The sequence below is a fragment of the Marmota monax genome, unplaced genomic scaffold (genome assembly GCF_021218885.2).
Source record: "Marmota monax isolate L192 unplaced genomic scaffold, Marmota_monax_Labrador192_F-V1.1 WCK01_AAM20220418_F8-fsc00051, whole genome shotgun sequence".
Classification (NCBI taxonomy): Eukaryota; Metazoa; Chordata; class Mammalia; order Rodentia; family Sciuridae; genus Marmota; species Marmota monax.
In genome coordinates, this window is record NW_026695202.1 from 14,187,365 (window position 1) to 14,215,345 (window position 27,981).

The 27,981-nt window shown below is 56.5% G+C and overlaps 1 protein-coding gene and 1 long non-coding RNA gene across 6 annotated transcripts; one reads left to right on the plus strand and one right to left on the minus strand.

The window, feature by feature from the left end:
* Ttll1 (TTL family tubulin polyglutamylase complex subunit L1) lies at positions 1–27,975 on the minus strand. 5 transcript variants are annotated; one of them, XM_046429494.2, is made up of 13 exons: positions 27,843–27,971; positions 27,259–27,319; positions 23,779–23,847; positions 20,488–20,604; positions 16,947–17,030; positions 15,973–16,181; positions 15,251–15,431; positions 12,347–12,481; positions 11,995–12,103; positions 9,255–9,398; positions 6,058–6,144; positions 3,237–3,400; positions 1–282 (listed from the first exon to the last, which is right to left on the minus strand). In XM_046429494.2, exons 4-13 carry the CDS (start codon positions 20,598–20,600, stop codon positions 153–155), a joined length of 1,356 nt encoding a protein of 451 aa, XP_046285450.1. In that variant the 5' UTR covers positions 20,601–20,604; positions 23,779–23,847; positions 27,259–27,319; positions 27,843–27,971; the 3' UTR covers positions 1–152. The 5 variants fall into 5 exon arrangements, with proteins under 5 accessions (XP_046285450.1, XP_046285449.1, XP_058430218.1 ...); XM_046429493.2 differs by lacking the exon at positions 27,259–27,319 and having other exon boundaries at positions 27,843–27,975; XM_058574235.1 differs by lacking the exon at positions 16,947–17,030 and having other exon boundaries at positions 27,843–27,968.
* Positions 19,528–26,891, plus strand: LOC124082948 (uncharacterized). The gene is made up of 3 exons (XR_006848566.2): positions 19,528–19,666; positions 24,823–25,079; positions 26,465–26,891. It is a non-coding gene; the product is annotated as an uncharacterized LOC124082948 (long non-coding RNA).
* Positions 27,976–27,981: the final 6 nt, after the last annotated feature.

Sequence of the window (27,981 nt, forward strand, 5' to 3'; positions counted from 1 at the left end):
TTGACCTTCCAAATAAGTGCTTTATTATTTACAGGCTCAGGAAAGAGGACTCTAGAAAAAAGGAAATTCCAAAATAGGTCTTAGGCCTTCAGTGGGGTCTGGGAAGGGGGTCGTCTTGACAAGGCCCAGCGGGGCTTCCTTCTTGCTGGTGGTCACTTCCAGGTGGAGAGGACGGATCGTCCTGAGTCTCTTGTGCGGCCAGCCCTGGGCCCCAGGGGCTGCCCCGGTCGACTTCTGAGCTCCCGGTCGGCCCCATCGCCCTGGGCCAGCTCCTCGTCGTACCTGGAAACAGACCATCTCCAGGATCACAGGGGGCTCTGCACACATGTCACCGGGAAGCAGCAGGCCTGACCCCTGACCCCAGTCCCACCTCGCCCAGCTCCAGCCCCGCTGCCCACAGGCAGCTTTAGCGGCCCACAGCCTCGAGGACCACGCGGTTCAACTGCTACTGAGGACAGGGCCCTGTCCCACCCTGCAGTGGACATTTTAACAGGTCCCCAGACAGATGCTGGCAATGAACACAAATGAGACACCACAGGTTAGCCCCGTGCAGTGACGGGAGGCCCCGCGTCTCCAAACCCTCTGTCCGGCACCCCTGGTAGGGGCCAGAGGCTGACAGGAGGGGACCAGCTCAGGCGCACACCTCCAGCAGGACCTCTTATGCCCCTCCAGGTCCTCGCCGCCTGGTTTCCAACACTCACCAGCACGGGCAGTGCCAGGGCGAGCGGCGTGAGTGGGGCGGGAAAGCGCCTGGCGTCTGTGGAGCTGGACGGAGCCTGGGTGCCCTGTGCCAAACGGCATCAGAGCAAGTCCCTGCCCTTCTGCCGCAGTGGGGCCCCTCCAAGGTCCCTCAGGTGGAGAGATGCTGCCCACCCCTCCCATGACGGCCCACTACCCTCTAGCTCAGACCCAGGCCGTGGCAGAGCTGGGGTGTCACCCAGGACTCCGTATCCCTAACGCAGAGCTTCCTCCTGCCGCCGCTCGTGGTTAAGTGCGTCCTGCCCGCGGACCCTCGGTCATCTGCGGACTCTGCACCACCCATAAAGGGCCAAGGGGGCCGGTCTGCTGCAGGCTGCATTCTGCGGGCTCCTGGCCAAGGGCGTGCTTCTGCCTCAGGGTCATTCCCAGAACCAGAATCCGCGGCTGCAGGGGGTCTGTCTCAGAAACGCTTGGGTGGAAGGACGCCTGCGCTGTGCTCCTGGTGGCAGACGGGGCGGATGTGCAGGGAGGGAGAGGCCCGGGCACCCCTGCTCCCCACATGGCAGACTCCACAGGGCCCACTCTGCGCTGGGGTAGGACAGCAGGACACCCCACCAGGTGCTCCTCTCCTCCCAGCCTGGTAAGGGAGCCCCTCTGCACAGGGCCAGCACCCCTGTCCCTGGAGACTGCTACGGCCCCCAGACACCCCATCCACAGGCTACCACCCTATGGCTTGCTGGGCATCTGCATCACTGACTGAGGGCTGCAGTGACGCTTCCTGTGTCTCCTGGCCACCCCTAGCACTTGGCAAGGCGGGTGGGCGGAACTGCTGAAGGAGTGGACAGGACCACACTCGGCCCATGAGGATGGAAGCCTGTGCCACGCGGCCTGAAAACCACAGCAACTGAGCACACCTGGCTGGCGAGCGGCTGGGACCAGGCGCTGTCCCCCCAGAGCTGTGGCACCTGGGGAGCAAACGGAACCCAGACAGAGCCAGGCGGTGTCTATGGCCCTTCCTATTCAAAAGCCTCTCTTCTGGGTTTTGACAGGCAGAACAGTTACCATTGTTTGTTTGTTTGTTTGTTCTGCGGTACAGGATGGAGTCCAGGATCTTGCACTCTGCCCCTGAGCTACTTTTTATGTTTTGGTTGAGGCAGGGTCTGCTCGATTGCTGAGGCTGGCCTTGAACTTGCGATCTCCCTACCTCAGCCTTCCCCGTCACGTCACGTCACGGGGATTTCAGGTTTGCGCCGCCGCACCTGGCTACTGTCTGGGTTCTAAATATATTTTTTTGGGGTGCGAGGGGTGTTTTTAAAGGCTGTGGAACCAGAGCTGGCAGCTCAGACAGACTCTTGGGGGCAGATGCACAAGGCTGGCGTTGTGGTGCCAGGCAGGGGACAATCTGGGGGCAGCAAGAACACCTGTTTCTGGGCAGCCCCAGTGTGACCCTGGCATGTGAACCTATGCTGCCAGCCTCCCGCTCTTCACACTGAAGGGTGGCCGTGAGCACTGGCAACATGCAGCACAGGGCCTGGCGCGGGGACAGGGCAGGCGTTGGGGACAGAAGCCCCTCTTGCCACAGAGCCCTTCTCTCCACTCTGCACCGGCCCTGCTCAGCAGCCGGGCCATAACGGACACCTGCAGGTCCTGGGCAGGAGCTAGGACTGCCTCCACACAGGAGCCCGTGCCACCTCATAGCTGGGGGAAGAGGGTGGCTCAACAGACGGGTGACCTTCTTCTTCTCTACAACTAAAAGCAGGGGCCTTACCTCTGCTCCTCGGCCTGGACATGGAGCAGCTGGCCCATCCCCTCAAGGAGGTCACAGGCTGGAGGGGCACAGAGCCCACCCATGTGTTCCCAACCCACCAGCCTCCCTGCCACCCTGAGCAGGATCGAAGGGGGACCCCTAGGCCCTGGTGCTCCTGGCAGACCCCCCTCATATTGTCCCCACCCTACAGCTCCCATTGCAGAGCCACAGATCTGAGCCCGTGGGGGTCCCCTGCAGCTGACATCTGTCACCTCACACCACCCTTGGTTCCCACGCTGCCAATCCAAAGCGGCCCTGGCCAGGGCCCATTCTGCTGCGCTTCTAGACTCTCCATCCATCCTCAGCAACCTCCATGCAGTGCCGGGTCCATCTTTTCATGTCACAGCATGAGGGGACCACTTCAGGGGGACTCCTCTCCTCAGGGGCTGGGAGGGCGCGGGAAGGAGCGTGTGGAGCGCGCGGCGAGCCCTCGGAGGTCGGCCACGAGAGGCAGCTCCCTCCAGCTGCAGGATGGCTCCTGGCTCCAGTTGACGAGGTGCCCATGGACAGGAGCTCCTCGGCATCACACAGCCCTGAGGGGGCGCCCAGGGCCAGGTCCACCCTGCTCCCAGCTGTCCCAGAGCCCCCAGTGCCTGAGCAGAACACCGGCCTAGCTTTCCTGCTCGGCCGTGAGCCCCGCCGCGGCATCGCGAATGAGACACTGCCTCCGACACCCACGCGGGGCCTTGGCACACCTCAGGGGACAACTGCAGGGCCACACGCGACTTACAGAATTTCGTAATTCCCAAGAACTTCCTTTGGAGGGGACTTGTTCCACTTGCAGTCTGGGATTTCGCCGTTGGGGACGGCAATGTTGAGGGTGTCGTTAATGAGGTTGTACTTAAGGATTCGATCGTTGGCAGTGCTGGAGGTGAGGGATGGGGACGCGTTTACCTAAGAGAGGAAAACCACAGTCTGCACCGTGCCCTCGCTCCTCCAGGCCCGCAGGAGAGGACACGGCTGCCACCCGGTTTAGGTGGCCGTCATGACTGAATATGACTTTATGATGCTTTACTAACATTATTTAATGTTCCCGTCTTGTACGGGGAACATTTTGTAATCTAATTTTATTAGCTGTTAGATAAAGCAGAACTGATTAGGATTAGAATCCTCAAATCAGCTATCACACCCATAAAACCCTGGGGTCAGCATAAATATAACTTTATGTCACCTCAGATCACACTCTGCTATGTCCTAAGTACCAAAAGCCACCCAGAACCAGGTCAATGGCCCAGAGGACCCTGACCACACAGCAGCGTGGGGTTTGAGGTAAAGGAAAGACCTTCCTTTTTTATAAAAGAGCCACACCTCACCAGGAAGCAGCACTCTGACTCCAGTGGGGACCCACTGACACACAGGAGCGGGTCCCCCAAAGCCTCTGAGCACTGAGGCAAGCCCCAAACCCCACAGGTGAAATGCAGACGTTCACCCCTGGAGAGACCCAGCCTCAGCTCAGCCGATTTACTCCGATTTTAGGTGTGGTTCTAATGACCTTGGTTAGCCCCCAGGCCCTGGGGGACAGAGAGCAGCTGGCCCATCCCCTCCAGGAGGTCACAGGCTGGAGGGGCACAGGACCTGTGTGGCTGGCAGGGGGTCTACTGTAGACACTATCAGGAATCCTGGTATCTCAGCTGCCTTTAAAATTACCACTGTAGGCTGGGGACAGAGGTGCATGCCTATAATCCCAGGGGCTCAGGAGGCTGAGGCAGGAGGATCAAAAGTTCAAAGCAGCCTCAGCAACTTAGTGAGGCCCTGAGCAACTTAGTGAGACCCTGTCTCACATACCAGCTAAGTGCTCTACCACTGAGCCGCAACCCAGTAAGACACTGTCTCCAAAAATAAATAGGACTGGGGATGTGGCTCAGTGTTTTAAGTGCCCCTGGGTTCAGTCCCCAATTCAAAAAAATAAATAAATAAATAAAAATAAGCCGGGCGCGGTGGCGCAGGCCTGTAACCCCAGCAGCTCTCGAGGCTGAGGCAGGAGGGTCTCGAGTTCAAAGCCAGCCTTAGGAAAAGCAAGGCCCTCAGCAACTTAGCAAGACCCCGACTCTAAATAAAATATATTTTAAAAAGGGCTGGAGATGTGGCTCAGTGGTTGAGTGCCCCTGGCTTCAATTCCTAGTACAAATAGATAAATAATAAAAAACATGGGCTGAGGATGTGGCTCAAGCGGTAGCGCGCTCGCCCGGCATGCGTGGGGCCCGGGTTCGATCCTCAGCACCAAGTACAAACAAAGATGGTGTCCGCCGAGAACTGAAAAATAAATATTAAAAAAAAAACCAATTAATCAATCAATCAATAATTTTTAAAAGAAAAGAAATAAATAATGGTCCAGCTGGATATGGTGGTACATGCCTATAATTCCAGCTACGAGGGAGGCTGAGGCAGGAGAGTCGCAAGCTTGAGGCCAGCCTGGGCAACTCTCTGTCTCAAAAAAAAAAAAAAAAAAAAAAAAAAGAAAAAGAAATTAAAAAGGGCTGGGGGTGTGGCTCAATGGTAGAGCACCCCTGGGCTCAAATCCCAGTGCCACACATACATATGAAACAGAAAAAAATGGCTACATTTAGGATCCTAGCGCATCAAGGAAAGCTTGGCTCCCATTCAAGATACTCCGTTTAAGATGCAGGAAAAAAGCACACGTTATACTCCTACCCCCTACCCCCCCACCGCCCCCAACACACAGAGCTTTGGCAGCAGAGCAAGTGAGGTCCCTGGAAAACCCCGGAACACAGCCAGCCTGTGCACAGGAATCTGGGCTCTTCCAACAGCCGCTGGGGGGTCTCTGACTTTCCTAACCCCCAGCCCCGCCCCACGACTCAGGAGGACCCAGGGCTTCCTGGCCTGAGCTCCACCTCCACAGGAGCCTGGTGAGGAGACCCTCTGAGCGAAACGTGGCCAAGAACCCGCAGAGCAGAGCCGGACGCTTTCATTCCCACAGCATGCTCAGAGCCGGCTCAGCACCTGGGCAAGGTGAGCAGGAAGCTCAGGCCTGCTGTGCAGCGTGGCCTGTCACCAGGAAAGGGCCCTCTGCACAGCAGGGCGCATGTACCCCTGCGTCCCTGGCACAGCCACCATGAGTCCTCCCTACTCCTGGGAACAGACAGATCAACCCACTTCCAAACTGCCTTCCTACAGGCCCAGGAAGAGCGAGAGCTTCCCTGACCTCTGGACAGCAGGCTCCTGCTGACAGAGCGCTTTGTGGTTTGGAGCCCCCTCTCTGGAGAGGAGCGGCCCCCACGAGGACTCAAGGGTCAGGGTGCAGGGCTGCTGGAGCACCAACAGCCTTGAAGCTCCCGAGGCTTGAGGGTCCCGGTCACCAAGCTCTGGGCTCATCTGGAGAGGGACCCCAGCCCCACCGCACTCCCAGCTGGGGCTCAGGGGAGAGATGGGTCTGGGGTGCACTCCTGACTGCCCAACCCGAGCCTCTGTCCCAGTCCTCCTGCCCAGCCTGGTGAACGCTGGCCCGGGCCGCTGGGCGCATGCTGGGCGCATGCTGGGCAGCCTGAGGGTGGGCTGCATGAGGCGAGTCCAGTGCAGGCGTCCCCAGTTACCTCGATCAGCCAGGGCTTCAGCTTGTCGTCGATGATGATGTCGTAGCCGTAGCACTCGAAGCAGTGCTTGTCATTGTTCATCACCGGCTGCAGGGAAGAAAGAGCAGTTACCCAGCTGGCGTCACACCTCAGGCCTCCCACAGTCCTGGCTTCCTGGGACCAGGCTCCTCCCTTTGCTCCCGGGGCTTAGAGATGGAACCTGCCTCCACCCAACAGGGACCAGGGGAGCAATAACTGTCTCCACGTCCTGCTCGCCAGAAGCTCCCCACGGTCAGCCCTGAATGTCCGCCAGTGTGAGACTGTCCTGAGCCACACAAGTCCAGCCTGGGCACTGGGGAGAAGGCCCACGCAGCCTGCACAGACACACGCTGGCCACCAGAGGGTTCCACTTCCTCCCAGCCCTGCGCCACCTGAGTGTCCCACTACGAAGCTCTGCTTCCAGTGATGAGTCAGTCCACTCGCTTACAGTTTCTCAGGGTCCTTGTGACAATCAGTCCCATTCCACTTCCACATCCCTCACCTAAACTACTCCAAGAATGTTAGAAACAACCCAGCTGGGCGTGGCGCACGCCTGGAATCCCAGCAAACTGGGAGGCTGAGGCAGGAGGATCACAAATTCAAGACCAGAAGCAGCAACTTAGCAAGGCCTTAAGACACTTAAAAAGGGGGGGGGGGGGTGCTCAGTGATTAAGTACAAACAAACCAACCCAGCTCCTTGCTCACTGTGCAGATTCCTGGGTCCTCCCCCTGGACACCACCCAGTGTCACATGCCCTTCGGGGATTCTTGTGCACCCCATCAGTGAACCCCAGAGACAAGCAGGTGAGGCCTTTTCATCCCTTGGTGGCAAGTGGCTCTGCTTAAACAAAACCCTTGATTTCAGTGGAAAGTCTCAGGGGACCCAGCCTGGGACCCCTCCTCACTCACTGAGGGAGGGAAGCTGGGCGGCAGTGGGTGGCTTCCTGGTGGAATCCTGACATCAGCAGTCTTTCTTGGTCAACCAGCCAGCTTTCCTCAAAGCCCCACCACTCCAGGGGGGTCTGCAGTGGCTGGAAGCAACTGAGAGGACAGCTTGGCCAGGACGCACCCCGGATTATTCCTGTAATCCCAGCCATTCGGAGCTAAGGCAGGAGGACCCTAAAGCCAAGGCCAGCCTCAGCAACTCAGCAAGACCCTGTCCCCAAACCAAAAACTAAAAAAGGCCGGGGTGTGGCTCAGTGGTAGAACCACCCTGAGTTCAGTCGCTGGCACCAGGGGAAAATAAATAGACGAATAATAGCACCTTGGCTGGGGTTGTGGCTCAACGGTAGAGCACTCACCTAGCATGTGCGAGGTCCTGGGTTCGATTCTCAGCACCACGTAAAGATAAATAAATAAAATAAAGGTACTGTATCCAACTACAATTGAAAAATACATATTAAAAATAAATAATAGCACCTAACTCCTCTGGGTCAGTAAGGTGACCTCGGGGCACTGTTCACAAGCCCCATGACACTGGTGTCTGGCTCAGCTCACTGATGTAAGTCTCAGACTCAGAACAGGCAGGTACGAGGCTTAAAGCACAGCTGAGCTAGCACCCCCTCACGACCTGCCACCGAGCCAGAGGGACAGGCTTCTGTCAACGCAGCAGGAAGGTGTGGAACTGGGTCCCCAAGACGAGTGCCAGCAATGACCCAGCTCCTGGGTCTTTCTCCTCCGAATTGTCAACACAAACCAATGATGAAGCCCGCGATCAACCGCACAGCGCTCAGAGCTCCTTGGAGAGCAGGAAGTACATCACTCTAGACCTGGAAAGGCCCCAGGTCACCTTTTCCTGTCTCAGGCCTTCTTCAGGTGACTTCTGTGAAGTGCCTTTCCAGCCGCACAGGCAGGAGTGGGCGGCCCACACTCCAGGAGGTCTCCCTGGGGGTCTCCACGGAGGTCTCCACTGGGGTCTCCAATGGAGGGTTGTAGACGCGCCCCACGCTCAGCCCAAGCCTCTGGGCACAGAGACTTCACACACCTGCGCTCGCGGCAGGGCTCCTCCCCAGGCCCTCGGTCTGCGGGCCGCGTGCTGCAGCCTGGCTGTGGTTCTTTGGCTCTTCAACTTGATTTCTTAAGCTTCTGAAGATTTTTCTTTAATATGTTTTTTAGTTGTAGGTGGACAGAATACGCGAGCCACAACCCCAGCCCCACTTCTGAAGATTTATAAAGTACCTTTCTTAAAAGACTAGGATGTGAGGGGCTGGGGATGTGACTCAAGCGGTGGCGCGCTCGCCTGGCATGCGTGTGGCCTGGGTACGATCCTCAGCACCACATACCAACAAAGATGTTGTGTCTGCCAAATACTAAAAAATAAATATTAAAATTATCTCTCTCTCCCTCTCTCTGTCTCTAAAAAAACAAAAGACTAGGATGTGGCCGGCACCCTCCAAAAATTTCCATGGCTACGTGTCCTCGGTCCCACACCTGAGTGGGGGAGGGCCCGTCAGAGGCCAGCTCAGCAGCAAGACCATGAGACCAGGTGGAGGGACCCAGTCTCCGGTGAGGGCCTCGGCAGTGGGCTGGTGCCTCCCGACCCTCACTGGTGAGGTGGAGGACTGCCGGGCCTTGCGCCAATGCCAGGCCCTCCGCTTTCTAGCTCTAGGGCTCGAGCCCCCATTTTCTCGTGCGTCAAGTCGGGGTGATCAGACACCTCAGAGATACCATCTGTGAAGCCCTGAACGTGAGGGCCAGCACGAGGGGCTCTAAGTACTCTTCCTCTCCCCCCTCAGGGCAGGTGCGCGCCTGCTTCAGAGCAACACAAGCAGCAAACAGAAGAGCGGAGGAGGAGCAAGTCAGCTCTAGATGTTCATGGAGCAGCGGAGACTGCAGCCAGACAGGAGGGTCCACCTCCATCACTCGCTTCCCACAGAAACATTCACCCGGAGCCAGTGGGCACAGGGAGAGCCAAGGATGGTGTCGGGGCGCCTGGGCTGCCGCAAAGGATGCAGGGCCTGTGGCCACACGTGGGAAGCTGGACCCAGCTCACTGAGCAGCGACACCCTGAGGGGGCCTCTGCCTTCCTGAAGCCACCTCCGCCTCTGGCTGACGGGCAGACAGTGAGGACGTGAACGCGGGTATTTTAGCAAAACAACAAGAGCAGCCCAGTGGTGAGCACGACCAGCTCCTGAGGGCCTTCATCCCGGTGCCCACCTGGCCCCTGAACCTGGCACTCACCGCCACAGCCTTCAGGGACTGCACGATGATCCAGTGGATCTCGTCAAACAGCTTGCTGGTCACCTCCTTGCCGCGGGTGCTCTCCAGGTACAGCCGCAGGTTGCTCACGGTCCACTTGCCTCCGTGGATGTGGTTGTAGTCCTCCTAGTGACAGAAAACGGGGACAGGGCACCTTCCAGCAATGCACCTGAGGAACCCAGCCACCTGCTCTCTCGTCCCTCCAAGGTCATTCGAGTGCCTTCTGGGTGTGGGCAGATGGGTTCCCTGCCTGGCAGAGCTCTGAGCCTCCTAAAGTCCAGCGCTACAGTATTCTCATAACCAACCTCACAGCCCATGTTGTGGAGGGCCACCCAGGCCCCCTTCAAGACCAGAGCACTCCTGCCCCAGCAGAGACCCTCCAGGAAGGTGCCTCATCCAAGGTCATGCCTGGCAGGGCCTGGCAGATGCCAGCGTGGGCCCTCTCCCTGCTCCTGCACAGTTAGGTGGGCACCCAGCTCCACAGCGCCACCTGGTGCCAGCTGGCGCCTCTGCTGCAGCTGCGTTTGCTCCCCTCCCAGTGTCCTGGCCTTGCCCACCTCCCTGCTTCACGTGCTGCTGCTGAGGATGAGCCCCACACCTCCTGCCCGCAGATCTCTGCCTCAGTCTCTCACCTGGAAAAGCCAGGCCAAGACACATGTGTGCTAGGCCCTACACTCAAAAACACCATGTGTGGCCGGGCGCACGGCACATGCCTGTGATCCTAGTGACGTGGGAGGCTGAGGCAGGAGGACTGCAAATTCAGGGCCAACATCACTTAGCAAGGCCCTGTCTCAAAATAAAAAATAAACAAATTAGCAGGGCTAGGGGTGTAGCTCAGTGGCAGAGCACCTGCCTCACACAAAAAAAAAGAAAGAAAGAAAAACTCGGCACTTGTAATTCTCTAACAAGCCTGCGGTGTCACCAATGCGGCCTCAATTCATGAGCAGGGTAATGGACTCAGAGCAGCTGCCATGTGCCTAAGCTTTCGTCCTGGGCTGGGGTGGAGCAGGCCCCAGGGTTCCTGAAGCCGGCTCAGCACTCCTCCTGTCCCCCCATCCCTGCTGATCCGTTCTCCCCATACCACCGGCCTTTGAAGGAGGCTCCGTCACTGACCTAGCTGACCCCACCGTGCCCCCGGCTCCGCCTGGCCATGGGGACTTTCTTTCCCCTCTGAGCCCCCTGAGTCATCTCTCCTGCGGTCACCTGGATTCCAGGGACGCAGGTCTGACCCATAAACACCTCATGAGGAGGACTAGAAGCCCCACCCCCAAACACCAGTGACCTTCTCGGTGCCAACAAAGCTCTTACGGTGGATCCTGAGCTGATGGAGCAGGACGGCCTGCTGTGCCAGCTCTGCAGACCCCAAGCCTAGCTCCCCTTGCCCTCGACCAGCCCCTGGAGACAGAGCCCAGGCGCAAGACCTCTCTGTTCTTCCTGGCGTAGCCACACCCACAACAAAGCTCCCTCCCTGACCTCACCACCGCTCCTCCCTAGGACTGGCTTTGGGGACCAGTGGCTGATGCTCGTCCCACAGCCAGGGGCTTCCCTCTTACACTGGTGACACAAAGGCATCAGGAGGTAATGAGTCTGGGGTTTCACTTTCAAAGCAAGAGGTTGAGAACTGTGAAACCAAACCCCACCAGCCTCACAGGAGGGCTCAGAGCCATGATGCTCAGCGGGCGAGGTGGAGTGTGGCTTTTTTTGTGTGTGGCACTGGGGATTGAACCCAGGGGTGCCTTACCCCTGAGCTACAGCTACAGCCCTTTCTATTATTATTTTAATTTTGAGATGGGATCTCGCTAAGTTGCTGGGGATCTTGCTGTATTGCTAAAACTGGCCTCAAACTCACCAAGCCTCCTCCTTCAGCCTTCTGATCACTGGGATTACAGGGACTGGTTTTTTATTAGAGCACCATTATACACAGTAGCTGGATGCATTTTGACAAGATCATGCAGGCATGGAGTTTGATTTCACTCCCCACTCTTCCCTTATTTTTAAGAAATATTTAAAAAAAAATTTTTAGTTGTAGGTGGACACAATACCTTTATTTTATTTTTATGTGGTGCTAAGGATTGAACCCAGTGCCTCTAGGCGAGCACTCTATCACTGAGCCACCACTCCAACCCCTCCTCCCCTTATTTTACTTTTTATTTTTTATTTTTGGTACCAGGGACTGAACCCAGGGGCACTCGACCTCTGAGCCACATCCCCATCTCTATTTTGCATTTTATTTAGAGTCTCACTGAGTTGCTTAGTGCCTCGCCATTGCTGAGGCTGGCTTTGAACTTGCGATCCTCCTGCCTCAGCCTCCTGATCTGCTGGGATGACAGGTGAGTGCCACCGCGTCCGGCTTCCTCTCCTAATTTTGATGCATTTTCTAACCTATATGCCAACGTCAGACAGATCTACGAGACGCGACGACCTCATCGTAGCAGAAGGAACCTCTTAATACTATTATTTCCTTTTATTGTGACAAACTAAGTAAAGCTTAAGGTTGAACATGCTTGTCCAAGGTCACAGAACTAGAAAGGGGGACCTGCACCTGTGGCCTCCTCTCTCCCAGAGACCCCCTCTTGTCTTCCCCCAAGCAAGTACTTGGCCCCCATCCCCTGGTGCCAGGGCCTCGGGCCAGGATGCACCCTCCACACCACCCGTGGGCCACCTGTCCTCTCCTGCGGACACAGGAAAGCAGCCCACGCAGCAGGAGCAGAAAGACACTCACCCCATGCTTCTGGATGGCCACGTTGGTGAGGTGGACGAACATGTTGTCCAGCTCGCTGGTGCTCGGGGTGTACTTCACGGTACAAAACCGGCAAAACCCCAGCTTATACCTGGGGGGAGTTCAACTGACTCAGACTTTGAGGACTAAAAGGAACGGCTTTTGCTTTAACGTTTAAAGGAGCTGCCTTCTTGTTTGTGGGATTCACAGTGGCATCGAGGCCAGTGGCTCTTATTTTCCCAGTACCCACCTGAGCACCCACTGTTTTACTAAATCCCTCGCCTCACGTGGTGCTAAGCAGGAGGCCGAGTCAGGCTAAGATGCACACCAGCTAGAGGCAAGGCCCGGCTCTTACATGTAACAGCGCAGCGGGCGGTAGGTGGACACCAGAACATAGAGGCGCAGGTCAAACTTCCTCCCGCCGATGAGCAAGGGGTTGCTGATGTACAGCGAGATCACGTAGGCCTCCTTGGTGGACTGAGACACGAACCTGCGCACCGAGAGGGTAAAAGACAGTATTGGCACAACCCATTAAAGAGTGAACAGATGGACCCAGCCTCATTAGACTTAGAAATTTCTGGGCTAGAAACAGCTCAGTGGTAAAGCATTTGTTTAGCTAAAGCCCCGAGTTTAATCCCCAGTGCTGGAAAACAAAATTTCTGTAAAACACACCGTCAAGAAAATATAAAGACGGGCTGGGGTTGTGGCTCAGCGGTAGAGCACTCGCCTAGCACGTGTGAGGCCCTGGGTTCGATCCTCAGCACCACATAAAAATAAATGCATAAACTAAAGATACTGTGTCCAACTACAGCTAAAAAATAAATATTAAAAAAAAAGAAAATATAAAGACAAGCACAAACTGGGAGGAAATATGCTCAAAAGACATATCTGACAAAGGATGGTTATCCCCAAATACAAAGAACGCTAAAACCCAACAATAATATCAACCATTTAGAGATGGATCAAGACCTTAAAGGTCTCTCAGCAAAGATAGGCACATGGTGGCGACTACGCACAGGAAGAGACGCTCCACCTCAGACGCCATCAGGAGGGCACGATAAACCACGTGTGAAGGGTCACACCAAGCGCCCACCAGGACACGGAGCAACAGGTCTGCACTCACGGCTGGCAGTGCAAAGTGGGGCAGCCGCTTTGGAAGACAGTTTGGAGGCTGTGCTTTGGCACTGGGGATTGAACCCAGGGTGCCCTAGCACTGAGTTCCATCTCCCGCCCTTTTTGTTTTTTATTTTGATAGTCTTGCTGAGTTGCTGAGGCTGGCCTTGACCTTGTGATCCTCCTCCGTCAGCCTCCTGAATTGCTAGGATCGCAATTGCTACCATATTCAGCTCATCAGGAACTTTCTAAAGAAACTAAACACACTCTGCCAAAGGTCTACCAATCAGACCCCTCGGCGTCTCCCCAGAGGAGCTGAGAACACATGTCCCTGCAAACCCTGCCCCTGGACCTTTACGGCAGCTTGTTCATAACTCCCCCAGACCAGGAAGCAATCAAGATGTCCTTCAGCAAGTGAGGGATAAATAATCTGTGGTCCATGCAGATAACGGGATATTAATCAGTGGGACAAAGAAAGCATGGAGCTAGGAGAAGTCACAGATGCCTATCATGCACTATGACAAAGCTTAACGCACGTTGCTCACAACCGAAGCAGAGGTGAAAGGCTATATGTGGTGGGATTCCTCCTGGGTGGCACTAGGGAAAAGACAAGGGGACAGCACAAAGACCAGAGGCTGACAGAGGCTGGGGGGAGGGGCAGGAGCGGCTGAGCACCCAGGGCTGTGGACAGGGGAGGGTGGGGTGGGGTGGGGGTAGGGAGATAGAAAGCTGGATCTTCTGTTCAGCTGTTTTTAACTGTTTCATTGTAGTTGACACAATACCTTTATTTTATTTATTTATGTGGTGCTGAGGACCGAACCCAGGGCCTCACAGGTGCGAGGCAAGTGCTTTACCCCTGAGCCACCACCCCAGCCCCGTCTTCTGTTCAGCTTAGCAGTGAGTCCAAAACTGCTCTGAAAGTACTAAATTCTTTGGGTTTTTTTATTTTTTCCTGGTACCAGGGATTGAACTCTGGGGCACTCGACCACTGAGCCACATCCCAGCCCTATTTTGTATGTATTTAGAGACAGGGTCTGAGTTGCTTAGAGCCTCCTCGCCATGGCTGAGGATGGCTTTGAATTTGAGATCCTCCTGCCCTGGCCTCCTGAGCCACTGGGATAACACGAGTGTGCCACTGCGCCCGGCTGAAATCTCGTCAGCAAAGAGCAAAGGTACATTTAGTTGGTCACAAGCCCCTGCCTCCCAGAGAGAGATCCTGGCTCATCAGGAGACAACTGGGGTGACAGGGATTCAGGGAGATAGTGGGAAGACTGCCACACAGCCCCTGGGAGCCCCCGAGGAGCCAGCCTGGGGAACAGAAAGGTGCGGTCAGATTTAAGTGCACTGCACACGAGCCCCCCCCCCCCCACTTCCCTGGGATCTCTTGATACGTTAGACATCACCCCACTGGGAAAGGATCACACCAGGCCTTGCTCCAGGGGCCCCGGGCACTTGAGAGCCGCTGAGGACACCCCAAGGGCAGAGAGGAGCCTGCAACCCAGGAAGAATCTGGACTTGACCTACAACCAGCACATGAGAACCCTGATGGCCTCTGGCTCCACGCACTCGCTGCACTGCCCCAGGCTCCACCCGTGACTCATCCCACTCCCAAGGCAGTGGTGTCATTATTCCCCCTAGTTTAAACTAGGTCCAGAAGCAGGCACTGCAGGGCACGGTGGCACACCTGCAATCCCACGCCTTAGGAGGCAGAGGTGGGAGGACCCCAAGTTTGAGGCCAGTCTCAGCAATTTAGGGAGACCCTGTCTCAAAATAAAAAATAAAAAGGGCTGGGGATGTGGCTCCGCAGTGGTGCACCCTGAGTTCGACTCAAAGCACCAAACCAAACCAAACGAGAAAATACCAAAAAACCTTCAGCTAGCGAGAGTGGGATTCAAACCCGAGGTCTGAAGCGCCAGCCTTGACGCCTGGCTCCTGTGCCCCGGCAGGCCTCCCGCCAGCCTGGGACCAGTCACCCCAGGGAGAGTCTGGTTGACACTATCACAGCCACAGGCCCCGCTAGGTCACCACACCACAAGTGACACGCAGCTGGAAAGCAGGCAAGGGTCAGCCCGCTCTCGGCCCAGGGACTGAGGATGCCGGCAGTGGCTAACTAGAACCCAGCCCGTGATGGGCGCCGCGCACGCACGTGGACGTCTTGCTGTCCCGGGACCACTTCTTGATCTGCGAGAGCTTGTTGATGAGGAAGATACCCTTGCCCTGGGCTTTGCCGCAAGGCTTCATGATCCAGGTGCTGGACGGGCTCTTCCGGAACTCCTCCACGAACAGGTTGTAGTCTGCAGGCAGCATGTAGGTGACTGGCACGAAGTCTGGAAGGGGAAGCCCAGTGCCGTGAGTGGCAGCCCACGGGGCGGAAACGGGAAGCCACTGCCTCTAGCACTTGTCGTCCCCCGTCCCCACCCGGTCCCCACCACCGGGGCCTCACACGACGAGGACTTGGCCACCGGAGTCCTGTGCAGGCCCAGTTCCCCTCACTGGGCCCCGAGTGTCCCGACTTTACAGCTCGCACCCCCACTCGGCAGATGAGGAAACCGCGGCTCGGGACGTGGAGGGACAGTTGACCATCCCGCAGCCGCCTCCATCACCAGGTGGGGCAGGGACACAGCGTCCTCCTGGGGCTGGAGGAGCGGGGGCCCACCCTAGCAGGCACGCAGGTGTCTCCCGTGCATGGGCACCGAGCACACCCTCCAGCCATCCGTGGCCCAACCCACCCGCCAGACACCGAGGGGACAGAGGAGCCACAGACCGGCACCTACACGTTCTCCCAGCTGAGCCAGCACCCCCACCTCAGGGTCCCTCCCGATGAGAAACTCAGCTACTGATGACCAGCAGCCAGCGGAAGGTGCCCACCCAGGTAGAGGTATTTCCCGTTCTCGTCCTTCTCGGCCAGGGGGCTCCCGTCCTTCTCCAGCTCCTTCCGGTATCTCTTGATGTTCTTCACCATCAGATCCTTGCGGGTGAGCTCGTAGTGGTTGGGGAAGTGGTTGACGATCTGGTCGTCCGAGAGCCGGTACCCGGTCTCCACGCTGAACACGTTCCGGATGGTCTGCACGCTCATCCTGAAACAGAGCTCAGAGGGCTAAGGCCGCCAGTCCCCCACAGCCCCGCGGAGCCCTGGCCGCCACCCCTTGTGCCCCAGTCTCCAGGCACTGGACGGGACCTGACTGTGAGGCAGGAGCTGCTTTGATTCTGCCGAGACAGGAGCCTAATAAGTGTTCACTGATCATGATAACATTGGCAACAAGTGCAGTTTGACCCCTTTCAGACTACAGGGAACCTCACTCACACAGTATCTGCACCCAAATTCAGAAAGATCATTGACCTTTAAAGGCGAAATCACAGGGGTTGGTCAGGCACAGTGACACACACCAGTAATCCCCGCAGCTCAGGAGGCTGAGGCAGGAGGATCACAAGTTCAAAACCAGTCTCAGCAACTTAGTGAAGCCCTAAGCAACTCAGGGAGACCCTATCTCTAAGCACCACCAGTTTCAATCCCCAGTACCAAAAATAAAAAAATGAAATCACAGGGTTATCTGAGGGCCCTGAGTTAGCACATCATACTCTTGGAAGGCTCACAGAGGAAGGGGCGATGGTAGAAAGAGATGCCTTCACATTTTATCACCACTCCCTGTGGTGCTGGGGATGAACCCAAGGCCTTGCACGTGCCAGGCTCCACCATGGAGCAACAACCCACCCCCCTTTTTTTAATTTATTTTGACACAGAGCCTCACTAAGTTGCCCATGCTGGCCTTGAACTTGTGGTCCTCCTGCCTCCGCCTCCCAAGTGACTGGGACACGGCCTGGCCACCAGCCTGGGCTCTTACTTCTCTTCTAGTCCTTGTCCTCTCTCCTCCTTCTTTCTCTTTCTCTTCCATGCAACCCCTTTGTCGAGGACATCTGTCCTTGTCCTGCGGGATTCACCCAGGCTCCTTATTCACACGTCCCCGGCCCCTGACCTCCTAGGAACTGCCAGCCAGCCTCGAGGGCTGATGAGCAGATCTTTTGGCCAGGCTGCCTCCCACGTGGCGTGTACACGGTCAGCGGAAACGTGCGGCTTGGGGTCTCCTTCTGGGATGTCAGTGATGGGCAAGCCCCACCGGCCAGCACTGTCCCCAGTGTCCAGCAGACATGGAATGAGCCACGTGTGGAACCACGAATCCTCTGGTAAGGTGGGGGCTGGGGGTGTAGCTCAGGGGTCGTCTGCATGCACAAGGCCCTGGCTCCATCTCTTGCACAACTAAACTAACAGGCAAGTTTTTTAAAATGTTACAAGAGCTGGGCACAGTGGCCATGCCTGTGATCCCCCCGGCTCAGGAGGCTGAGGCAGGAGGACCTCAAGTTCAAAGCCAGCCTCAGCAACTTAGTGAGGCGCTAAGCAACTCAGTGAGACCCTGTCTCTAAATAAAATACAAAAGGGCTGGGACGTGGCTCAGTGGTTGAGTGCCCCTGAGTTCAATCCCCGCTACCTCCCCAGAAAAAACAGGTGAGAAAAAACCGTCCTAATAGATCTTATTTAATCCAATATGTCGAAAATATTATCAGCTGAACATAAAGACTACGATGAGAAACCACATTTCTCTTCCCGTGGCCGCCCTCTACCTCCCCCTGCCCCGTCGTTACCAGCAGCAACAGTCCTGCAAGATCCCCTCATCCACAGCAGGTACCCTAAGAGCAGCTCGTTCACGAGAGGAAATCCTGCGTGACTTGTTCCCTTCACTGGCCAGTCTTCAAGATCACAGCTGGGCCCCGCACCCCTCCAGGTGTGCGGCCAGCAGCTCCCTGGTCCCGGCCACTGCGGTGCCGTTCACCCAAAGCGACTTGGGCCAAGGCCATTCCACTGGCCTCTTAGTCAGGAACCAGGGCAGGGCCGGGCTGAGCACTCGGACTGAGGTCACCCGGCGGCTTTCCACAGGCACACAGGCTGTCCTCCCAGCCCCAGTGACAGTCCTTACTACGCTCGTCTCACTTATGGTTACAGAAGCTTCCAAACCGCACTATAACTGTCGGTTTAGCACCTGAGCCATAACCACTCAGCTGAAGTACTTGACCTTTCCCACGCTGTTGAACCGAGTGGTTCCACTGTGACCCTGACCGACTCCGAACCTGCTGTTAGCACCTAGGAGTAAAGGTCAAGTCAGGGCTGGGCTGGGGCTCAGGGGCAGAGCGCTTGCCTTGCATGTGTGAGGCACCACACAAAAATAGATAAAGACACTGTGTGCTCATCTACAAATAAAAAATTAAAAACAAATTAAAAAAAAAGTTAAACCAATGGCTGCAGCTCCCACCCTGCGTCTCTGGCTGGGCCTCTCTTGTGCCTCCTGCTGTTGGGAACAGCTGGAAGCCCGCGGTGGCATCACACCTGTGGTCTAGCTAGCCCAGCGCTGATGTGGAAGGCTGGGGTGAGCGCAGGAGTTGGGGGCCAGCCTGGGCAGCGTAGGGAGACCCCAGCGGGATGTTTCTATTCCACATGGAGAAGGAGGCGCTCGAGCACCCATGACCCGGTGAGAGCCGCGGGTGATTTCAGAGCGCTGGGTGGCCCAGGGCAACACACTTGGAACGGAAAGTTACAAGTCACTGTGCAACTCAGTCTTTCCTTTCGGAGCACCTATTAAACAAGGCTCTGGAGGAATTAGAGCTGCCCCTCGGCATCTGCAGGGAGCTGTTCCAAGACTTATGAGGGTGCTCAGGTCCCCTAGAAAAAAGGGTGCTATGTTTGCACAGGGCCTTTGCACCCCCCCAACTTTAAATCACCTCTAGATTACTTCCAATGCTCGTGGGAAGGCAATGCCGTGTACATAGTTATACTCTATCATTTAGGGAATAATTACAAGAAGAAAAAGTGAATGTTTGGTACTGCTGCAATTTTCTTTTCCAAATATTTTTGACCCAGGGTTAGTTGAGTCTGCAGAGGAGGAACCTGAGGGTCCACGGGGCAGACGGTTCTGCACTTTACCTGGCAGAGTGAACCCAGGTGCTGAAGCACCCCGGGAGCACTCCCCAGTCGGCACACCACATTCCTGGACGAAATCTAGCTGTGGCTGGCCGTGCAGGTAACCGGCATGTCGTCAGAAGCAATGCAGTCATCGCTCACTGACTCCGGATACGGAAGCCGACCGCGGGCCCGCTCGGTGCCCAGGCCCCTGCCAGCCTCTGGGGACTCTGGCACAGCCAGGCAGGATTTTCGCTCTCTAAAGGGTCTCAGAACCATGTAAAGAGGGCACAGGTGGGGACACCAATCCCAGGACACCCGAGGCCCTGCCACCAGATAAGGCAAACTGTGAGCCTCGGAGAGGCAAAGGCGGCCTCAGGGGCAGCGTGTGGACTCGCTCACGAGCGCCCACCTCAGGCCAGACCACCCCAAGCCCCCACTTTACAGAGACTCTGAAACCTCCAACAACCAGATCTGAAGAGACACCAAGCTCTGGCCACCGTCCACACACAGAGGGTGGCCACACAGAGAGGCGGAGCGAGGTGTGAACAGAGGGGAGAATCGGGCTCCAGAGTCTGGATGGGCACCTATGAACGACGGGCTGAGGTTCGCCAGGTGTGTGTGCGCGCGTGTGTGCACGGGGGTGGGGGGGCACAGCTCGGGTGAGCAAGGTCACGGCAGGGGAACAGTGAGGAGCTGGGGGCAGTGGGGAGAAGGACAGTGGCCAAGGGAGGGAGGACCATCTCTCAGGTCAGCACCGGGCCAGCGAGTCTGAGGCGGGGACAGGTGTGGGGTGAGACTCCTGCTCGCCCACCCGGGCCCACTCCTCCAAGAATCACTGCACTGCTCTGGGCAGCTGCAGGTGACCGGGAGGCCAGAGTGCGTGACCTGGTTTGCATTCTGGTGTGTGACGCTGTCAGAGGGTGGAGGCCGACCCCTGGTCAGGAGGCCCCTTCAGAGATGATGGTCAACCCTGAGGGAGGAGCAGACCAGGCCCCCACTGTGGCCACCACAGGAGGAACAAGAGGAAGGAGGGTGGAGGAGGACATGGGACCTATTCAATACGCAGCGAGAGGCATCTGCAGGACCCTGGCCACTGGAGCCAATGCCCACACGCGGCTTCTCTTCTCCTAGCGGAATCCTTCTCCACTGTGGTCTTCCGGGGCTGATGACCCAGCTTGAGCCCTGCAGGGCGCCAGAGGGAGGCCAAGGGAGGCACCAACCTCCCCCAAGGCACCCACCCCGTCCTGGGCACCAACTGTGGCCAGTACGTGTGGGGAGGTGGGAGCTGGGCTCCTCCTCCCCGCCCAGATGCTGAACGCCTGCCCCCACTCCCCCGCCCCCGCCCCGTGCTTGGGCCGTGGCTCTCTGCCGGGCAGGAGGGAGTCAGCTCAGAGGCAGGCTCCAGAGAGCCCAAATCCAGTGGCTGTCCTCACCAGTAAAAGTTCCAGTCCTCATTCTCGGTCACCTGGACCCATCCTCTCTTCTCGAAGTTGTTGATCAGCACCGACTTCTCAATATCAGTGACCCATTTCACTTTTCCTGCCATAATCCTAGAAGAGACCAAGTCATCAGGGCTCTGAACCTTGGCCAGCAACCTCCCTCAGAGCAGAGGCTCCTCCAACACCCAAGGCCAGCTCCTGCCCCACCCCAGCGCCTCTGCCCAGCAGTGGTCTCTAGCCAAGGGCAATCCCGCCCCCAGGCAATGTCTGGGGGCATTCTGTGTCACAGCAGGGGAAGGGGACTTCTGCCATCTAGATGAGCGGCACAGCACGGATGCTGTCCGAGAAGCCCTGAGTCCTGAGGCCAGCACAGGAGGCGGGGTCCTGGCCTGGTGGGCGGTAAAGGTGACCCCATCACCAAGGGCACCCAAACAAGAACCAAAGCAGAGGCGCGAGGGGCTGGCGGGCAGGAGGAGGGCAGCCCTGCCCAGGCGGGGGAGACTGGCCTGAGGAGGGCACCGCGAGCTGACTCCGAGGGGAGTGGAGGGCACCCGCCCAGCACGGATCTCCCCTCAAGGCCCTGCCCCCTCCAGTCACCCTCGACAACCGCAGTGACCTTCCGGGGTATCTGACCACTCCACTCTGAGCGAATGACCAGTGGCCTCCAGTGTACTTGAAACACAGACCCCAGGCTCTTACCTGCTCCTCCAGGTACATCTGGGCCACCTGTCCTTCCCCTCCCTGTCCTTGTCGCGCTGATTTCTTGACTTTGCTTTTAGGGTTTTTGTTTTGTTTTCAGTTTTGGAAAGGGGGGGGAGTGGGGGGGGCAGGGAGTACTGGGGGCTGAACCCAGTGCTTTACCACTGAGCCACGTCCCCAGCCCTTTTTCCTTGTTTTATTGAGGGGGGGACTGGGGATTGAACTCAGGGACACTGGACCACCGAGCCACGTCCCCAGCCCTGTTTCATATTTTATTTAGAGAAGGGTCTCACTGAGCTGCTTAAGGTCTCATTGAGTGGTTAGGGTCTCACTGAGTGGCTTAGGGCCTTACTTTTGCTGAGGCTGTCTGAACTCATGATCCTCCTCCCTCGGCCTCCTGAGTCCTGGGATTGCAGGGGTGCACCACCGTGCCTGGCTCCCCAGCCCTTTTTCATTTTGATTTTGAGACAGGATCTTGCTAAGTCAAATACTCCTGCCTCCGCCTCCTGAGTCGCTGCAGCTACTGTGCCCAGCTGCCACACTGGTCTTCTCTGCCCACTCTCTCGTCCCCTTGTCCCCTGCCCAGCTGCCCCCTCCCACTCATCCGCCAGCACAAATCGGTCACTCTCTCTGCAGAGCCTCCCGGCCAGGCACACGGACAGCACCCCGCAGATCTGTTCTGCGACTGCTGCCCCCTGCAGGTCAGGGGCTGGCTCTCCTCACTACCGCACGGGCCGCTCCATGCCTGGCTCACAACAGGGACTCAGTTCAGACAGACTGACCATCAGCTTCACCCTGCGCCTGAACGAGGCCTCTGACGGCTCCAGGCCTCAGCTTCCTCCTTCAAAAAGTGACTTCACGCGCTCGAGCTGCGCGGAATGCCAGGCTCCCACCCAGCTCCCCAGAGAAGCCTGCTCTTTGCACCTGCACGTGGGGCTCCATGTGAAGAGGGACGAGTGCAGAGCAGGCAAGTCAGGCCTCCAGGAGCCGCCAGGCTTCATGAGCAGCACCTGCTCCACTCCAGGCCAAGTGACGATGGGGCAGAAGAGATGGGCACTGACACAATGGCTGCCCATCCTCTGGCCAGGATGGTAGGGTCAGGGAGGGGGCACTGTGGTGGGATTCTGGACTGTGCAGCTGGGATGTGAGGCCCAGCCCCACCACTCACTGGCTGTGTGACCCTGAGCATATGACTTAACCTCTGTGAACTTTTATTTCCTCATTTGTAAGATGGATAAGAACAGTATCTACCCACGTCCTGGGGCTATAGCAAGAGCTGAATAAATGAACCTACAAAAGCACCAAGAACAATACCTGGCACCAGGAAGGCACTCGAGAAATACTCAATATCAGCTGGGTACAGTGGCTATAATCCCAGCAATTTGGGAGGCCGAGGCAGAAGGTTCACAAGTTCGAGGCCAGCCTCAGCGACTTAGCGAGCCCCTGTCTCAAAACAAAAATAAAAACGGCTGGGGACGTGGCTCAGTGGTAGAACGCTTGCCTACCATGCTCCAGGCCTGGGTCCAATCCTTAGCTCTGCAAACAAACAAACCCCTCTAGATGGTCAGCGCAGGAGGCTGAAGGCCAGGGGTTAGGAGCCTGCATGGGAACCAGACCCAGGGAGCCGCGGGGGCCTGATTCAGACCCAGGAGGACCCTGCCCTTCACACGGCCCACTGTGGCCCTCCACGCACTTGGCCTCCAGCAAGGTGATGCTGATGGCCCGTTTCTGCTTTCTGCAGAGCCAGGTGCCCTGTGGACGGCCACCACTGGTGTTTGGTCATGATACACAAAGAGCACAGGCAGTCACTGCGCTGAAGACGGCAAAGAGCCGTAAGAGCCAAATCCCTGCCAGCTGTGGCCTGTCCCCGCGCCTCAGGGACATGTCAACGCCAGTGACCGAGGAAATTCTACACTTCACTATTTGAAGTCTGCCCCACAGCCCTGAACCCCAGGCGAATCCTGCTCCCCCCTGTCCTCTGACTATGGGAGCCTCACTCCCCAGCCCTACCACACCCAGGCCGTCAGCACCCCCACCTCAGTCACAGGGCAGGACTGAAACCCAGTCTCTGACAGGCACGGGGTGCACACGTGTGATCCCAGCAACTTGGGAGGCTGGGACAAGAGGATGGAAAATTGGAGGCCAGCCTCAGCAGTTTAGCAAGACTGGAAACTTAGCTCAGGAGCAAAGTGCCCCTAGGTTAGATTCCCAGTACAGAAACAAAGTCTCGGCTGGAGTTGTAGCTCACTTCCCCTGGCACTTCCCTAGCAGTGTGAGGCTCGGGGCTCCATTCTCAGCACCACATATAAATAAGTAAACCCAAAACAAAACAAAGTCTCAGGGCGGCCTTCCTCCGGTCACGGCCTCGCACCTGCAGATGACAAGAGCCGCCTCTTGACAGCCTGGGCAGCTCACAGACTGCTCCAGGTCACAGTCCCCAAACCCACAAGGGGGAGTTCCCAGCCTCACTTTGCTCAACAGGAAGCGGAGCCCCCAGGCCAGGGCTGCCTCAGCCCCAGGGCCCCGCCCCGCCCCTGTCCCACTGGGTGGACAGTCCCTGCTGGGAACAGGTCAGGCCACACCTACCATAGGTCCCTCAGGAGCCACTGGGTCACCCAGGTTCTCGGCTTCACTGACTCTGGCCGCTGGCTTCACCTAGAACAGAGTTGACCCTGGGTGAGACGTCCAGCCACGGCGGCACGGAAGCCGAGATGGCCAAGCAAGTGATGAACAAAGCAAAGCCCCACCAGCCAGGGGACATTCAGGGGACGGGTCCTGTTCACCAAGTGAGCACCAGGAGCCCTCCGGCCTCCTCCCCGGGGTCAAGGTTGCCCAGAGACACTGCCGGCAGACCATCAGGGCCTGGCGGCCGAGGGCAGAGGAGGGAGCTGGAACCGCTGTGGCAGGGAGGTCCCCTCAGGAGTCTGCGTTGGAACCTGACCCCCAATCCATATGCTATCTGGAGGAGGGGTCTTGGACGTAAATAGGAACATTTGAGGTCGCCAGGGTACAGTTCCCAAGATGGCATCAGTGGCTTTACAAGAAGAGTCCGGAGCCAGCAAGTTTGCCGTCTCGCCATGTGAAGCCCTCTGCCACATTATGACACGACACACACACAGTCCTGGCCAGATGTCCTGATCCTGACCCAGAATCCTAAGCCAAACAAATGTGTTTTCTGGGTACTGGGGCTGGAACCCAGGCCCTGTGCATGCTAAGCATGTGCTCTACCATTGATACACCCCCAGCCCTAAACTTCTATTTTTTATAAATTATCTGGTCTCAGGTATTTTGTTACAGCATCAGCACAGACGACAGCAAGAGAGTAAAAAGTGGAGTAGGGGCTGCATCGACTCTGTCCCCCACCCCCACGGTGACTTTAGTTACATGTCCCTCCCCAGTCAGACCCCTGTGGGGCATCTCTGCACATCAGCACCCAGACAAGGCCAGGCACAGTGAAGGGTTCAGAAATTTCCTGCAGAACAGACAAATGAAGCCACTGTCCGTCACCACACTGCAGAAGGAGGTTGGCTCCTTCCCCACTTAGAAATATGAAGTCCTTTTCCTTAGAAGAGTAAATTAAAAAACTGCTATTAGATTGTTTCATTATCACTTTCTCCAATTGCTGGGTAGAAGGAAGAGGGCAGAGGCATTGCATCATGAACTTGACCCGCTCGGCGTCCACTGGTTCCCAGGGATTCAGCATCTGAATCTGAAGCCTGCGGGAGAGCCCCTCCCAGCCAACACCATGAAAACATGACCAAGGAAGTGGCGCCCTGACCTTCAGGCGGACCCAGCTCAAGACGGTGGCTGGGGCTGCCACCACCTGAGCTGTGCCAACCACAGAGCCACCTGGGAACCAAAGAGCTACTGGCTACTTTCGGAAGACGGTGAGGGTGCCCTCCTGGGCCCACTGGGAGGTAGGACTTCCTAAGGTAGAGCACAGGGTTCCCAAGGTGGCCGGGGCTCAGGGCTACTGCAGTCCAGCTTTTCATCCACCTGCTAAGCACTGAGCGGGTGCCAGGTCTGTCACCAAGACAAAAAGCCAACTGGGACATTCCAGACCCAGGGAGATAAGACACACAGAACATGCTTACGCCCCGTGATGGCAAAGTGCTTTAGCAAGTCGCCAACAAAGCCCCGCATGGCCGGGAGAACGCGGTTACCACTGCAACCCACAAGGCCGCCGTGCGCCACCCAGGCCCGTCTCCCTCAACCTGTCTCCCAATGGCCCCTCTAGAGCCCCTGGCTGCTGTTCTGCTCCTACACCCACCACATGGCATCCTGTCTGAAGGCTTCGCTCGTCCCTTAGAGCTGCCCCTTCCCAAAGGGCACCTCTCACGAGTGGCCTTCCCTGACCACCCAATCTGTATCCATCCAAAACTACCACATTGTCACAGTGGACCATTTCAAGACACCCAGTAGACACCTGAAACCAAACACAGTACCAAACCCTATACTGTTTTTTCCTATACACATATACCTGGATGAACTTTCACCTTTTCACTTGTAGGACGCACCCATAGCTTTCCTTTGGCGTATCTAAACAGCCAGCATCACCATTCTGGTACTTTGAGACCATATTAAGTAAAATAAGGGTGACTTGAACACAAGCATTGCAATACCTCAAGAATCACTGACAACTGGGTGCAGTGGCTCACGCCTATAGCCAGATACTTGGGAGGCTGAGGCAGGAGGATTGCTTGAGCCCAGGAGTGAGATGCCAACCTGGGCAACATAGTGAGAGCCCCCCCCATAAAAAAAAAAGTTGATAACCAAGATGGATACCAAGTAACTACTGAGCAGGTAACATATACAGGATGGATACTTTGAACAAAGTGTGACAGATTTCATCACAATAATCAAAACAGCATATAATTTAGAACTTACAAGTTGTTTATTCTGGAATTTTCTATCTTAATATTTTCAGACCACAACTAAACACACGTATTAAAAGCATGGATAAGTGGGACTGTACTTTCTCCATAGCTTGGTTTAGTCCAGAGCTACTAAGGCATGGCTCAAGGACTGGCATCACTTTTTAGAAACAGGTTCTTAGGGTTGGGTGTGTAGCTCTGCAGTGGAGTGCTTGTCTATTATGTGCCAGGCCATGGGTTCCATCCAAAGCACAGACAAAAGGAAGAAATGAAGTGAGACAGATCTGTGAGCGTCACACAATGATGTGCTGATTGACTCTTTAGGACAAGAAGCTGTCTTGAGCTATTGGGAGATTCTATACATGCGCAAATTGGAAGTTAATCGGTCTATTTTTCAGGTATTTGGTGATCATCCTTCTTCAACAGACACATCACCATCATGAGAGCCTTACCTTCTACTGAATCCCCAGCACTCAGAACAGTGTCTAGCAACAGCAGGTACTCAATAAACATTTGATGAATTAACAAAAATAAATGAATTCCCTCTGCACACGATCAAACAAGTGCTATCTGTGCAAACCCACGTGAATTAGGTGAAGTCCAACTCTACAGCAGCTGCTAGTTCTTAAGAGAGGGAGACCAGTAAAGAATCACCCATAGGGCTGGGAGTGTGGCTCAGCGGTAGAGCGCTCGCCTAGCACGGGCAGAACCCGGGTTCGATTCTCAGCACTACATAAAAATAAAGGCATTGTGTTTAAAAAAAAAAAAAAAGAAAAGAATCACCCATAAAGCTGGGCACAGTGACACACACATGTAATCCTAGCAATTCAGGAGGCCGAGGCAGGAGGATTGCAAGCTTGAGTTCAGCCTAAGCAATTTGGCAAGACCCTCAGCAACTTAGTGAGCCCCTGTCTCAAAATAAAAAAAATTAAAAGGACTGAATATGTGGCTCAGTGGTAATGTGGCCCTGAGTTCCATCTCCAGTGTAAAGGGGAAAAAAAGAATCAACCAGTCATGGACACAGTGTTACTACAGCATGCACTGTAAGGATGGGGTGGAGCGGAATCCTTGGGACCTGGGGGACAGCTGCCTGTCACTACAAGCTTACAACCCCAGGAGGTCAGCCGCTTTGCCAGCAGGCAGTTATGAAAGCCAAGGCAACAGTGCAAGAAGAGCAAGCAGGGGAACTTACAGTCCTGAGAATCATTTCACCCTCCTGGGTCCAGCCATTAGAAAATGGTCCAACAAGCTTTCTTTGAAGGGGAGAAAAGAGCCATCCTGAATAGTTAATAACGATGTAAATGATGGTCACACACCGACAGGGTGTCCACAGCTGTGTGTCACCGTGCCCCTCCACGTCCCCACTGGGTGATGGTGTCATGCTGCACAGCAAGGGGACAGCAGGACCTATCTTTCCTAACTGCCACCAGCCAGCACTGTAACCTGCCCATTAATGTTTCCCAAACAAAGAACCTGCTCCCGAACTCCAAAAAGGCTTAGGACTGGAAGCCAGGTGACTCCCACACGCCCCGCCACTCCCCACGGCGGAGGGCCAACCCTGCCCCGCCCTGGGAACAGGGAGGGAAACGTCGTGGTCCGGTCCCCCCACCCACAGAAAAAACGGGCAGGAAGGGGACGACAGGCTCCCGTCCCCTCCACACAAGTGCTGCCAATGCTCCCTGCAAAAGATGCCAGCGAGAACGGTGCAGGCTGCAGACCGACGCCGACGGCCAGGGACCACGACAGCCTGGGGGGACAAGAATAAGATGCAATTACAGCAATCGGAAGGCACAGGCAGGTCGCAGGAACTCGGGAGGCCGGCGGCGCGGCGGCGGGCGCGACGGTCCTGCAGAACGCGGGTCGGACGAGCCGCACCCAACCGCACGGCCGCGGCCGCAGAGGCGAGGGGGAGGCC